The 15,406-nt window shown below is 40.4% G+C and overlaps 1 protein-coding gene across 7 annotated transcripts in view; it reads left to right on the forward strand.

Moving 5' to 3' along the window:
- RPGRIP1L (RPGRIP1 like) overlaps window positions 1-15,406 on the forward strand; it is a 308,845-nt gene that overhangs the window by 69,565 nt on the left and 223,874 nt on the right. For all 7 annotated transcript variants that reach the window (XM_068260505.1, XM_068260504.1, XM_068260506.1 and 4 more), the window contains 2 exons: window positions 6,794-6,899; window positions 13,003-13,149. In XM_068260505.1, the coding sequence (XP_068116606.1) occupies window positions 6,794-6,899; window positions 13,003-13,149 (253 nt within the window). The remainder of the gene's footprint in view (window positions 1-6,793; window positions 6,900-13,002; window positions 13,150-15,406) is intronic.

Consider the following 15,406-nt stretch of genomic DNA (forward strand, 5'->3'; position numbering starts at 1 on the left):
AATATTGGTAATAGTGCCAATATTCTTCTAAGGCTTCTGCCTCCTCCTCCTTACATTAATCCTCCCCCTAGCTACTCATAAATCTAACCCTACTGTAAACTCTATGCCTAACACGCTCACCTTTTGCTTTACATAAATTGGGGCTATGATCAGTGCCCAAATTATACATGGTCAGTGTATGGCAGGAGTTGGATAGTCTCCCTAGGTGCAGCGATCAGGCATGATGTTAATCTGGGCAGCTCTGTATCCACTGTAGTACAAAGATAATAAAAGAAAAAAGCGCTCTCAGCTATAGTGTAAATATGGCGTAGGGCCCTATCCAGGGCAGGTCTCACCTCCTTAAGATGTGGCTGTGTTTGGCTAACAGCCTACAGTAGCATTTGTACCACTTGGTAGCCGGGGACCAGGCTCTCAGGCTGCAGTGGTGGAGGTGGACATGCTTCCCTCTGGCAGCTGCGTTGATGGTATAACCAGCATGTATTCCAGGCTTGCAAGGAGGCCACGATGGGGAGCAGTATGCTTTACTCAATGGTCACTAGTACACAAAGGGCTTGATTCACTAAACCATGATAACTGATATATCAGGGTCTCGCTAGCGTTTTGCAAACGTTTTGCGCGCGCAAACAAATCTTTGCACGAAAACGCGGGTGTTTTCACAAGAAGATTTGCATTTGCGTGGGAAAACGTTATGCGCGTTATAATGCATGCAAAAGCTAGCGTGACTGTAATATCAGTTAGCACAGTTTAGTGAATCAAGCTTATTAGTGTGGAAGTTGTAAAACCGCAGCTACTCCTAAATCTAACCCTACTGTAAACCCTATGCCTAGCACGCTCACCCCTTGCTTTACATAAATTTGGGCTATGTTCAGTGCCCAAATTATACATTGGGTGCTTTTGTAGCCACAGTTAACGTAGTGGTCCATGGCGGAGCCCAAATTTCTAGGCACTGCGCCAAAATAGCTTGCCTTGTTAAGGATACCCATACTTACAAAGTTCAGGCATCAATAACCCTTATTGCTGCTTTATGCATGTGTAGACCATTTCCATATGTAAACAAAATGTATGCATGATCTTGCTGTGTTTACATTGTTGTCCTACAACTATGGTCCCCTCTCATACCAAAAACATACATATAATTAATTGGTTCAAGCCAAAATTGGCCTTTATTTATAAAAGGGATACCATATTATACAAGACTACAAATAAGGTAAGGATTTAATGATGAGCCTCTCTAAGGGTCAATGACATTACTTTATACTCTACAAATCGCTGTGAAAGAGGTCAGGGCTGTTTACATAAAAAATAATAATAATACACAAAAAAATAAGTAAAATGTCAGTTGGACACTAGGCACATGGTGATGTAAGACCCCCTGCACACTGCATGCGATTCTGATTCCGCTTTTTAATTGGTTTTTACATCCAATTCCAATTTTTAATCTTTACTGCATGCTGCATTTTTTGATCCGTTTTTCTGTTGAATGTATTCAGGGAAAATCGGAAATGGAATCGGAATCGAAATTGCAAACGGTTTTGCAGTGTGCAGGGAGCCTTATAGCTATTTTATAAACGGCACTATGGGGGCATTGTTGCTATTTTATAAACGGCACGAGCAAAAAAATATGGATGTAGTGCTGTGATAAATGCATAACTCCAAATTTTCATGCTTTCCGAAATCGGCTCCATAGTTTTTGCGGGATTGACTTAGCTTACAGTACAGACAGATCTCCCTGGACCTTTGTTTGAGCGTTATGGAAGACTATTTTGTTTCCTGCAAAACACCTGTTCAGCAGCTATGTATTACTATTATTTATATGTAGCAGTAGAATATTATAGTGTTAGCCATCAGTAAAAGCAAGAAGGTTTGTATCATGTTGATACCATTTATTGGGTAACTTAAAATTATGTAAGAATAAGCTTTTGGCTATTAAGTGTAATGGTCTGCTTTGCTGTCTGCACAGGCAGACAGCTTTTTGACCATCTTGTAGGTCTGAGTGCTACAGGTCCCTGGAAAGGAGACCTGTCTTCACTTTGCAACTTGCTGAGCTCCTGCTCTGGTGAGGAATTTGCATCCACTTGGCATGCAAATTGCTTAGCTGCTTCCTTTGATGGCTTGCCGTATAAATGCCATTTCCTCCCAGAATCCCTTGCTGGTCATGATGGTTTGTTCCTGCTAACTTACCTGGAGTCTCAGCCTTTGCTAATTGTTTGCTAAGATTATCTTAGAGTAATTCCTCTGGAGTGCACTAGCATTCCTTCTAGCGTAGTCAGGTTGTATTATCTGTTTTGCCTTGTACTGTCTTTCTGTTGCAATTGTCTTGTCGCCAGCGGCGGTCGACAGGAAATTGTTCTGCCTGTTGGGATCGCATTCACCCTAGCGGTAGTGGCGGTGGTTCCTTCTGTATTCTGCCTTAGGGGTGCAAGCCAGAGCAGCGGTTGCTACTGGTAGCCCCATCTGTCTGTCTGTTTGGATCGCATTCGCCCTAGCGGTAGTGGCGGTGGTTCCTTCTGTATTCTGCCTTAGGGGTGCAAGCCAGAGCAGCGGTTGCTACTGGTAGCCCCATCTGTCTGTCTGTTTGGATCGCATCCGCCCAAGCGGTAGTGGCGGTGGTTCCTTCTGTACTCTGTCTGGGAGTATAGGCCAGAGCTGCGGTTGCTACTGGTTGCTCCTTCTGTCTGTCTTGTCTGGAACGAACGCTTGCTGTAGGCTTGGAGAGGTAACCGTTTAGCAAGCGTTTGCGTTCTCTATTCGTTTTTCGTGTTGCATTGGTTAGTTAGGGTTGGCGTGCTTTGTCTCTGTTGCGCTTTTCGCGCGGCGACCGTGCTTAGCTAATGCGTTTTGTTCTTTTCCTTGGCGTTCTGATCATTGTTATTGCTGTGTCTTTCTTGCTACACTTGTGCTCTGTCTTTATTCGGTCTTGTGTCACTGTTGGCAATCGCCACTCTTGCGATTGTGTTCCCACTTGATTTCCGTTGTTGTGTGTTCACCGTCGCCGGGGGGTGACTAGATTGGTGGACACACATACATTCTGTCGCTGTGCTCACTCTCTTTCTCTGAGGGCTATCTTGCCCTGCATTATTGCAATTCGTACAATTCCCATCTGACATCTGTGGCAGTGCAGAGGGGTTGTTCCTCTGCACTCCACAGCTCCATCTGCCGGTGAGAATTTCCCTCTACCAGTGCATTGCACCAAGCTGGGTTCTGCCGTTTTATACGCTTGTGGAGGACTTACGCCGTGTCAGCGCACACCTTGTGCGCAGACCACGGAGATAATTCGCAATCGTTACATTAACCCTTCGTCAGAATGAATCCTGTATGCTTACAAGAGAGGTTAGAACAGACAGCTATATACGTGCAACATCAGAGGGGATACATACATTTGAAATCCATGTATCCCCTTTGATGTTGCATGCATGTAGCAGGATTCAGTCTGACAAAGGCTCAATAGCCGAAAGCTTACTCTTATTTAATTTTAAGTTAGCCAATAAATGGTATCAACCTGATTCAAAATGTCTTGCTATTATTTATATCGCTTATATAATATGAGGTTATTTTTTACCAGTTTGTAGATCGTATAGAAATCTCATTGTGTTTTTTTTTCATATGGTTATAACAATGAAGTGACTCATCGTGGTGCACATCTTTTTGTAGATTTTTTTTCCATCTATTTGTATCCATTATTTGGTGTTGACATGGCATATATTTTGCATATATTTGTACATGGTGCTCTGCTTTCAATATATGCCTTAACTGAGACTGTAGACATGGGTAATATTCTCCTAACAGGCAGATCCATGTTAAGTGTAATCCCTGTTAAGCAAATGAAAACCACTAGTTCCTTATCAATGGACTGGCAGCTGATTAATATACACAGCCACTGGCTAATTGGACAGCAACTAGTGGGTCCCGTGTGATAGCTCAGCTCAGCAGAAATGTACATGCTCTGAGAATTTCTTTTTCATTGCTAGTTGAGGGATGTCCACAAACCACTTGGGCTACTTTCACGCTAGGATTTGAGTTGCAGTGAACAATATAAACACATAGCAAACACAAGGTGATTAAATTGTAATGGTACATTCACATTGATGCATTAGCAGTTCAGTGTGGCGAAATCATTGTGAAAGGCATGATGTGCATCACTGGATGACTGATTTTTTTGTTTGTTTTTTAATAAATGAAAGGGACATACATTTATAAATTGCCTTCAGTGATAGAAAAAAAAGTTGAAATATTTTTCCCCCTCCACAACCTGAGGCAACACAACTTAACAAGTTACTTCTATATTCTGAAAAATTAATTTAACATAACTGCAATGTCCAGTTTCAGGGAGCTCAGAGTTTATTATTTTAGTTGTATAAACCACAGGCTGAATATAGAGTGAGAGTCTGGAGAAAAAGTGGCAAATGATGTGTGGTGTCAGTAAGTATCTTTCATATGCTTTTCACCACAATATTTTTTCTATCTCTTTAACCATCCCAAAAATGTCCAAGAGCATAACAAGGCTTCCAGCCAGACGGGGCCATTTGAAGACATCCATGCAGTTTCTTTGATGTGTGGCAAAAGATATTCAGTATTAAGCAAGTCTCCTTGTGTTATAGAATGCACCACAGTGCTGCTTCCGCTTATCACAGCCATAATTTATGGGTGTATCATGTTGCATTCGTCTGTTATTTCAACACTTTTATTTTTTTTTATTTTTTACTTTGGAATTGACCCAGTCATACAAAGTTGTTTATCTTTTTTGTGAGGACAATGAGGCAGATGATGCCAAAACACATTGTGCTTTGATTTTTCTAAGAATAAAAATAAGCATTTCAGGTCTTCAGCTGGATTACAGATGTTGGGGCTTTGTAGTTGGTTTTCTGGTTTCATGATTGCTTTGTGACTATGTTTCCAATATGTGCACAAGTGTCAAGGAGTGCAATAAATACAAAAAAGAAAAAAAAGTCTGTATTATATTCAAAGGTTATCAAAGATTCTCAAAATGTTTATTATCCATGAATCTCTTCAGAAGCTTCTGCCTGCTTTATGTCATCATTGCACTGCCACCCACTAAGCCATTCTTGGGTCAAGTAACATAGCACAGATTTCTAGGGACATGCTATTTGTTATCAGTGTTTTAAAGGTGAATGTTGTGTTCATATTCCATAAAAATAAAGTGTTCAGTATGTGCACATATGGTGTTAGTTTGCATAGTACAATGGCTAATTTGTTAGCTCTCTTGCCTTGCAGCGTTGTAGTCCTGAATTTAAATACCACAGTGGACACAATCAAATGGAATTTCCCAAATTTCCCCAAGTCTGTACTGGTTTAAATGTACCAGTTCATTAACTGGGTGCCACCTAAACTAAAGGCCAGTACACATGCTAAGACCAGTACTCATGAGGAGGCTGATAATGACCTCCCCTGCCGAGAATACAGCATTTGCACAGCAGCCCCTAATGCCCCCGACTGTTCAGCTAGCAATTTATCATGGGGATCACTTCAGCTTAATGACGGAAGATAGTGTTATTCTCCCCCACTTATCCCGCCTGCTGAGGGGCGTCATTCCTGCGCTCTTTCACTTCACTGCATAGCAAAGCGATGTGTCTGCACAGCCCCGGTCCTGCAATGTCACCTGTGGGATCGGGTCCTGATACCCATCAGGTGACATTAAAGGGGAACTTCAGCCTATACAAACATTCTGTCATTAAGCTACATTAGTTATGTTAGATAGGTAATATAATCTCTTACCCACCCTGTTTTTAAAAGAATAGACACATGTTTGTGATTTCATGGGGGCAGCCATCTATTCATGGGAGCGGCCATCTTTTTGGTTGAAAGGAGGTGACAGGGTGCATGAGACTCAGTTCCAACTGTTCTGTGTCCTAGCTGTGTCCTGTCCCCCAGCTGCTCGCTAGGCTTCAAATCTCAAATTCAAAATTAAAGAAAAAAAATAAATTGTGCCAAAACAGCAGAACGAGAACAACAATATCAGAAATCCCATCATGTTTTGCACAGCATCAGGGGAAAAATGCCCGGGCAGTTTTCTTCTGTGCAGCTAAGAATGAGATTTGGGTAAGAAAAACAAAGTGCTGATGCTGTGAAACTGTTAAAGAAACACCAAGCCTCTTCGGTGCTGCCGAGTAGATTTTTAGTCTGGAGGTTCACTTTAATTGAGCAAGTGTATGAGCCTTTAGCTCTAAAGTCATGCAAACTCAGACAGATAAATATATCCTAGTTATAGGATTAGGATCATAGTTGAACTATGCAGTGATGTCTTTGAGTAATTGCCGAAAACAAGGATTCCAACTGGTTCCTCTGGGCAACTGCTCCAGTTTTGCTTGCATCTGTCTTGATAAATGTGCCCACAAAATATGATTCCTGTACTTTTTTTATTTTCATAACAATATCAAGATATGGTGAAAGGAACAGAGATGTACAAAAGTAGAAAGAGAAACTGCAGCTAGTATTTGTATTTTTTCTTATTTACTACTTATTTACTTTAAAGTTGTAGAATTTGTTGTTTTCCTATATATCCTATGTTTGGTAACATGAATGTGTCAATACTACAACCACCCATAATAATGGTATTCTCAGATTATGCTACAGACAATCAAGTAATCTTTTAATATGTGAAATTATATAAATATGGCATTAACCAGAACACTTAACCTTGATGATATACATTTTTGAACTGCTTTATGACACGTTTGCTGAGTGTCTGTGTGTTATTTTCTGTGTGTCTTTTTTTATGTGCTTTATCACTCGATTTATTTTATCTGCTTCTTTTTATCTGCTCCTTTTATTACAGATCTACAATCAAAGAGAATGTTGTTACGATTAAACTGCAGAAACAGTTAACAGAGAAGAACAGGGCTTTTGCTGAGCTTGAGAGCAAGTTTCATGCACTTCAAGAGGTATATTTTCATGCATTTTGAAGTTCTGGATGCATTTTTATTTTTAGCCTACTGCATGTTCCTTTTGGAGTTGTTTATTCTGTGTTTTCATACTTCTCAATTCAATATAGATACTTATTCTTACACATTTTAAAGGAACAGTATTTTTAACCTTTATTTCTCTGTCCAAAATACTTTTTGATTTTCCTGAAGAGGCAGTGAATGGTCTGTACTTTGTTCTGGCCTTAATACATTTTGGTGGTACCTAGTACTAAAACCTAGAACTCAGTGAAGAAAAGTCAATCCTTGATGGTTACCCATAACCTCCAAGTATCTGTAGGATGAGAGAGACCAGGAGCCCAATTGTGCAGTATGGTTTAATAAAGGGAAAATACATTTCGATTGTAGGTAATATGCTCACAAAGTTGGGTTCCAATAACGTGCAACCACCGTCGGAGCCTGCAGGAATATAACTGTTCCCACTAGGCATCCCAGGTCTGTAGGTGTAGATGCTCGGTCGGTCACTATCCTGGATAAGCACCACTGTCCTCAATACTGGGACCCCTTTGGGTATGGACTATACTAAAAATCGGTGGAGGCGTCCAACTGGAAGTTGGTATGTAAATGATAAGTGAAACATCTTACCTTCTCAGAAGAACGTCTTACCTTCTCTAGTAATGGAAAAAGATATGGTATGTTTATTCATGCACATTAGACAAGGTGTTTCACAGGTCATAGCCCGCTTCTTTAGGTCAATAACAAGTGCCTACAATAAAAACATTTAAGTAAATCTGTACTGGCGCCATAACCGTGGAGTTTAGCAGCAGGGAGAGCCGTCATTTGGTTCACCCTGCGCCGAACTACCCGGCATTCACATAGGATGTACTTACAGAGGGGAATTAAGGTCTTGGAGGATCAACAATTTCCAGATTTGAACCTAAAAAAAAAAAAGCCGCTGGAATGACATCAAGAGGAAGATGATGTTCACATGCCATCAAGCAAAGATGACGTGTGTGTGTGTGTGTGTGTGTGTGTGTGTGTGTGTGTGTGTGTGTGTGTGTGTGTGTGTGTGTGTGTGTGTGTGTGTGTGTGTGTGTGTGTGTGTGTGTGTGTGTGTGTGTGTGTGTGTGTGTGTGTGTGTGATCTTCTCCCTCCCAGTAGTTAAAAATGTAAACTGCTTTCAACTAGAGTGTGTTTATCATTGGTAATACTTATCATAGTGGTCTAACTAACTTAGCAACACATTATATTGCTATGGAGTCTCTGTATCTTTCTAGTGATGCTTACTACGAACTGTTCAAACTGTTGCATTTATCTTTAGAACATGTAAAAAGATCTTGTCTTGGAGAGCAGTAAAGTGGCAGAATCTTTAGAGCAACCCATTGGTCTGCTTTTTTTTACCACACTCCATGACAAAACAATTCTGCTTTTTTTTACCACACTCCATGACAAAACAATTTTAAAAAATCAATAATAAGTAAAGCTATTTTGATGTATCCCTTTGCAAGTGTTCTCCCCAATCCCTGTCAGATGGGCATTCCACCCATCTAATTTTAGTGAGCGCCCAGCTGTCTTGGCCTCCCTCCTCACTCCTCTCCTATCAGAACTTCCCGACAATGCTGCAAACCTAATCCTGTAAGGGGCAGCAGTGCAATAAATTGGTACAGCAGATGACACTCTCTGCTGCTGACACACAATGGGAGAGCTGTCAGCATGTGTTCTGCCTCCTTCTTAATATTCAATGCAGTCCTAGCTGGCTCGCCCCCATCATGTGCGGTAGCTGTCCAGGGTAAGATATTCCTATGTCTAAGAAAAGCCTATTGTGCAATGTGTGTAGGGTGTGTGTCTGTCTGTGTTTCTTTGCGTTTGTTTCTGTATGTGTGTAGTGTGTTTGTGTTTTTGTGTGTACTGTGTGTGTTTTCCTGTGTGTACAGTGTGTAGTGTAGTGTGTGTTTCTCTGTGTGTCTACCGTGTGATTTCTCAGTGTCCCCTGTCAGATGGCTCTGGTGCCCTTGGCAATTGCCCAGGCTGCCCTTATGGAAGTTCCAGCCTTGTATTTCCCTGCCCCACTCTGTTTGGCTACATTTTCCTGCTAACGGGCTGGAAAGAATTTCTGGATAGAACACTAAATTCAGATGCAAATTGTGCCCTTATATACTGGCAAACCTGGGTTACCACCTGGGATACCACTTATGCTTGTCCCTGGTTAACAAAAAAGGTTGGGACTGTAGGTTTGTACTTAATTTGAATTTGTAAGTTGGAACATTTTGCCCTCCTGTGCTTCCAGTGTCCCCTTTTTTCCCCCTCTTTTTACCCATGTGCCGCAACTGCCCCTTATTGTGCCACCTGAGCCCCTGTGCCTCCACTGCCTCCCATTGAGTCACCCGTTCCCCCTTTTTTTTTTCTTCTGCCTCGATTGTGCCACCTGGGGGCCCTCTGTGCCTCCCACTGCTCCTGTGTACTACCTGTGCTCCCCTCTAGTGCCAATATGGCACCCCCAGATTTGTATACCCCCCTCAGGTATATATGTAAAAAAAGCAGTCATTTTGACAAAAGGTTCAAAAAGAAGTTTATTTGAAATAAAAGCTGACAGTGAAATTCTCTTTTTAACCTCTTTTCTTCTAGTCTTCTAGTCTTCTGTTATTTTACTGATCTTTGCTTGTGCCTTTTTTCTTCTGAAATCTTGATTGCTGAGCCACCAGCCAGTCACCACTGTACTATCACCCCAATACTAAGGGAGACCCGTCTGAAGCATCTTTATATCCCTGCCACTGTTCCCTATTGGTCCATTGAGTGGACCAATAAGCATATTCCTAAGGAGGATTCCCATTGGTTTAACCAAATGACTAATGAAAGCCCTGTCAGCAGATTCAAAGATGCTTTAGGCTGGGCCTTCTCTCTGCCTTTGCCTCAATAGGTTCAGGAGGCACTAGAAAAGGTTTTGAATACCTCAGAGGTTGGGTGTCTTCCAAACCTTGAAACCGTGAACTGTGTTTTAAAGATTATTTTTCAGAAAACACAAAGTAGTGGTTGTAAATGAAAACTCTTCTGAATAATTAGCTTGTCTGGCGTGAAAGCAGGTTTACTAAAGTAAAAGTATTTTTGCTTTTCTATCAGTTGATGTTTGTGCAGCACAAGACATTGAATGAGGATGTGAGGCAGTCATTTGCAACATGTTGCTTTTCAGCAATTAGAAGTTCCAGCTCAGTCTGACTGCAAATATATGGAAGGATTTGTCATTCCTCGGTATCTAGATTATAGTTTGTTTTGCTTTTTTTTTATTATAATTTGCAGCTGCTTTGGAACTTTAGGTCTCAAACGACTGAAAGGAGTCATTTACACAATGGAACAATAAAAATTGAAGCTGTTATCAATGTTTGAAGCTGTTACTCTGGAAGCCAATCACATTCTCATTCTTTGCTACGCTTTTGGCAAATGATCCTTTGTGACTAAGTTTATTCTGGGATTTTAAAAGCTTACCAGCTTAAAAGTGTCTTTGAACTGACGTATAGTATAGAGAGGCTGTATAGACATGCTTGCTGTTGTACACACTTTGCCTCGAGTGTAGCTAAAAAGACGTGGTTTTGCTGAGCGATTAGTCATGGAAAAACAATAGACAACCACAAAGCAGAGAGCTGGACAGGGAAGTTGCAGCATTAATGATTATGATGACTATGTGTAGTTTAGTTAAGTGAAAATAAAAGGGACAGTGGCTTTAACCACTTCAGTCTTCAGTGTTTTTCACCTTATTCATCCAAGCAACTTTAACCTCCCATTCTTTCGCCAATAACTTTATCACTACTTATCATAACAAAATTATCTATATCTTGTTTTTTTCCGCCACCAATTAGGCTTTTTTTTGGGTGGTACATTTTGCTAAGCATTATTCTATTCTAAATGCATTTTAAAGGGACCCTGAGTGGCCCAAAAAATGAAACTGGTACTTGCCTGGGGCTTTTTCCAACTCTTCATAGGCCATGAGATCACTGGGCGTCCTCCTGGCTCCGCTCCCAGTCCCTCTGGCGGCTCCTTTACTTGCAACTTTCAGGCTGAAGGTCGGCCGTATACTTCCTGAATGGGAATGCTCTGCATCATCCCGCCGGCCAATGCGTGTCATTGCGGCAGCCCTGCACATGCATATTTCAGAGTTAGAAAAGCATCGGCCGGCGCGATGACGTGTAGTGGCCGGCGTGATGATGCAGAGCGTCCCTGTTCAGGAAGTATACGGCAAACTTTAAGCCCAATCGTCGCCGAGAAGTGAGCCGCAGCCTACGGAGCCTACGCAGCCTACGGTGAGCTGGAGGTAAGTACCAATTAATTAATTTTTGGACTGTTCAGGGTTCCTTTAACCGGAATATTATGAAAAATATGAAAAAAAAACATTATTTTTCGTCCATTATAGTTTTAAAATAATACATGCTACCATAATTAAAACCCACACAATTTATTTGCCCATTTGTCCCAGTATTTGGGTACTATGGGAGAGTGTGGGAGGGAAAGAGTTAATTTTAAGTGTAAGTGTGATACTGATTATTAAAAAAAATGCTTGTAGGTGTAATTTTACTATTTGGTCACAAGATGTCTCCATACATTTTTTTTCTACATGTGCTTTTAGCACGTGAGCAGGAAGTAAAGCGCATAAGTGCAACTTGTATACTAAACAAGGATGCAGGCATCACATTGATGCCGCGATCATTGACACAGGAACCTAGATCAATGAATGATCTCCGGGATAACTGGTGGCGGCGAGAACGAGCGCAGGAGCGTGCGCGATCGGCCGTGGCGGTGGTTTTCTTTCATGGACAAACCTCCTACGTCCATGGGCAGCCTTTTTGGAAGTAGGAGCCACATCTAAAAGGCTACAGTAGTTAAGGTAGTATCCTGACAGGCTGTAGACCCAGAATACCTACTGTTTCTAGAAAAAATTGAAGTGATTTTGTAGTCAAGCATCTCCTTCTGGTCTTAGGGGATCTGAGCCAAGAATATTTTGTAAGTTGCGTCATGGCCATACCCTTTGTAGCATGGTAAAATTAAGGGGCCATTGCCCAGTATAATATACTGCACAGGTGCATAAAGTAATAATCTGCATTGTTGGTTGTGATTTAAATGACCAAAGTAATTTTTTATTGAGGGAATACTGTCCTATAATTTCTCAATTTTGGATCCATTTCCTTTTCTCTCCTATTATTATGCAACTTTTAAAGCCAAAGACACACATCCCCTACACTTTGGGACTCCATGCCTCACCCAATTAGGATGTCTCCATTTTTGGAAGCATTTAAGCTCAACTGAAAAGCCACGTGTTTAGTCTGGCATTTATGAACACCTATTTCCCCTTTAACACAGTCCACCCTGCAACTATGTATTGATCTGAGACATAGTTATACGCTTTGAGTCCTTTGGGAGAAAAGCACTTTACAAATCATATTGTATTGTATATTGTATGAATGTCAATAGTTAATAAAATGCTAATAATTTGGGGTAGATTCAGTGTTTTCCCTAATTTTCTAGAAATTGTTTGCAGTTTTGAATTAGACCATTCAATGACATTAGTGTACTGCATTTGATTGGTCCAATGCCAAGCTGCATATGTTTACATAAAACTTAAATCAACTTAAAATTATTAGTTTTTATTATTAACCAAATTATGAAGAAAAGTGGCCTGGAATAGGTAAATATCCTGGGCTGTTCTCCTGATCAGGCTATTGTTCTGAAATACATCTGAGAGAGATGATTTCTCTTCTCTTGTATAGTCAAAAGTGTAATACTTGCTTTAACTCTGATGAACTTTAACTGGACAGATTTTCCAAAGTTTGGCATGCGTGGCGCTTACAGCTGACATCTGAAATGTAATTCATAAGTTATTCACTTGTGCCATAAATTTCAAGGATTTCTGTGAATCTACAAAATTATTCTTTAAACCGTTCCTGTTTATTCTCTGAATTCCATAAAACTTTTATTCCTTGTCGTTTACAAGCCTATGTCTGGAAACAACTTTTAAAAATAGATGTCAGAATGTAGCTGTATTTTCATTTGTACTGGATGCCTTTCAGTTGCTTTTAGACAATAAATCACTGCACACTGATTTCCATGTTTTAATGTAATTTAATTTTTCTATAATCAGAATATGAAGACTTTGAAAAACAATCAAGATACTTTTTTGAGTCAAGTGGACAGTCTTAACAGCCAACTCAAAGAAGAACGCTTGAAAAGCTTCCATCTTGAGAAACAGTTGCAGTCAAACACTTTCTCCCAAAAAAGGGTGGAGGAGGTTTGTATTCATGCTTTCATTGTTTATGTAAAAGGACACTATCCACATTATCTCCAAACTAATAAAAAATGCATTTCATATTTGTGTAGTAGTATAATTGCTTTTCAGTGTTTCACATCTGGGTTTTGATACACTAAATGTGTAATATTAATTTAATAGATCTTAACATGTGATATAATTTTTGCTCCTCTTCGTGTGAGTTCATTTTGTTTAGACATAGACTGACATTTTTTGAGCTGCTGTGAAACTATATTTCAGTAGCTCTATAAGCAAGGGCATAATTACAAATTGTATTCAGTCCATGAAAAGTTTGATCCCCCCCAATGTTCATACATTACGTCTCTTGCCAGAAGCACTAAAAAAATTAAATCTGGACATGTGAAGGATGTGGTCAAAATAGCATGATTTAATGCATAGCCATGATCCACACAACCCAGGTTTTTGTGATAAGAAAGAGGTACACCTTTAAGACACACCCCTGCTATGCCTCTAATCACTCCCCCACCACACACCTAATTTTGCAAAGAATGATTAAAGCAGTAGGGACAGCCATACTATCCCAGGGAAAAAAACATATACAGTATAAGTAAATAGTTACTTGTTCTACTTGCATAACAGATGTATTGTACTATCCACATTTTTATTTCATTGAATCTTATAAAGAGTAAATAAAGATAATTCTGTTCCTGGCATTTTCCATCTTGATTCCCTCTGACTAAAGCCAATCCTTATTTCATTTCCTACATTTTCATAGCTAGCTTGATTTCTAAACACATGTGAGCACAACATGGAATGGACTTCAGCAGCTCACTCAACTGCCCTCAGCCAATCAGTGAGGAGCAGGAATGTGTGTGTGTGTGTGTGGGGGGGGGGGGGGTAAAGACAAGCTTGCTTCTCGTTGGCAATGGCAAAAATAGAGCCAGGATGACTGAGATAAGATTTATTGCAGCAAAAACATTTCTGAATAGATTGGAGTACTTGCTATGCAGGGTAAAGTTGCAGGCACCATATTAAGCACAGAGCAGTTGTTAAATGGAATTTGATTTTGTGGCTGACAATCCCTCTTTAACCACTTCACATTCCGGGGGGGTTTCCCCTTTAAGATTCCTGACTATTTTTTGCCATTTCAGTTTTCACTATTGATACATCAATAACTACTTGATTACTTATGCCATCAAAGTCATACACATGTAATTTTTTTCAGGACAATCTAGGCTTTCTTTGGGTAATATTTGTTTTCAAGACTTATTTAATTTTACAGGCATTTGATGTGGAACAAATTGGCATAAGTGCAGAAAATACACATTTTTTCATATTCACACAGTGGTAGACCATTTTTTTGGCATATGATTTTAATTACGTGGCCGAATAAAGAGCTATTTCTTCAAGAGTGGTGCTGCTGATCTTGGTTTCTTGAATCAGCAACCCTTGGGCATCAGGGTCATATCAGCTTTAGCACACTCATATCTCCATTATTCAGACACGTAATTAAAATCATATACCAATAAATTGGCTTAGACACAGCTGCATCTCAGCCCATTGTTTTGACAAATCAAAATAGGTTACTTGTCTTTTCCCGGTTAAATTGATACCCTACATGCCATATTTCATCACCAGTTGTGAATGTTGCCTACCATTATCGCCAGCTTGCGCGTTTGTAGCGATTGGACCTGATCCCTATAGTGCACAGTTTGGGGACCCCAGTGCAGTACAGATACATTGCTAGGCAACAGCACACCAATGCATATGTACAGTGTTGGCTCCCGGAGCTGTCGTCCTATCAATCGCGTGCGATCGCTACTGGCGGCAGCCATTACAGGTGTCCGCTAATATCAGGGCTAAATATAGGTGACACAAGGGCTTAATAAGGTAGGTAGGAGTTAATAATTTACTTGAAGAGTGAAGAGAAACACTTTATTATTTAATGGAGACACTGTCACTTTAATACTTTTTTTCTTTTTTTTTCTTATTTGCAGCACGCATTCACAGTTAAATGAATGCACGCTCATGCACGAGCACTTGCATGCGCGGGACCACCGGGGGGGCGTTCGGCGGCCTTATAACTGCAGGACGTGAATCTACGGTGGGCGGTGGGGGTGGCAATTAGAACGTGAAATTCACGTTCTGAAATCTTAAAGCGGAATATAACTCTGCATTTCAACTTTGCTCTAAAACATTATTTACAGTATATTATATGCAACCAGCATTTTTTTTTTTACTAGACCAGCATTGGAAGGGTTACACAGAGCTTTAAAGT

This window comes from Hyperolius riggenbachi, chromosome 11 (assembly GCF_040937935.1).
Source record: "Hyperolius riggenbachi isolate aHypRig1 chromosome 11, aHypRig1.pri, whole genome shotgun sequence".
Taxonomy (NCBI): Eukaryota; Metazoa; Chordata; class Amphibia; order Anura; family Hyperoliidae; genus Hyperolius; species Hyperolius riggenbachi.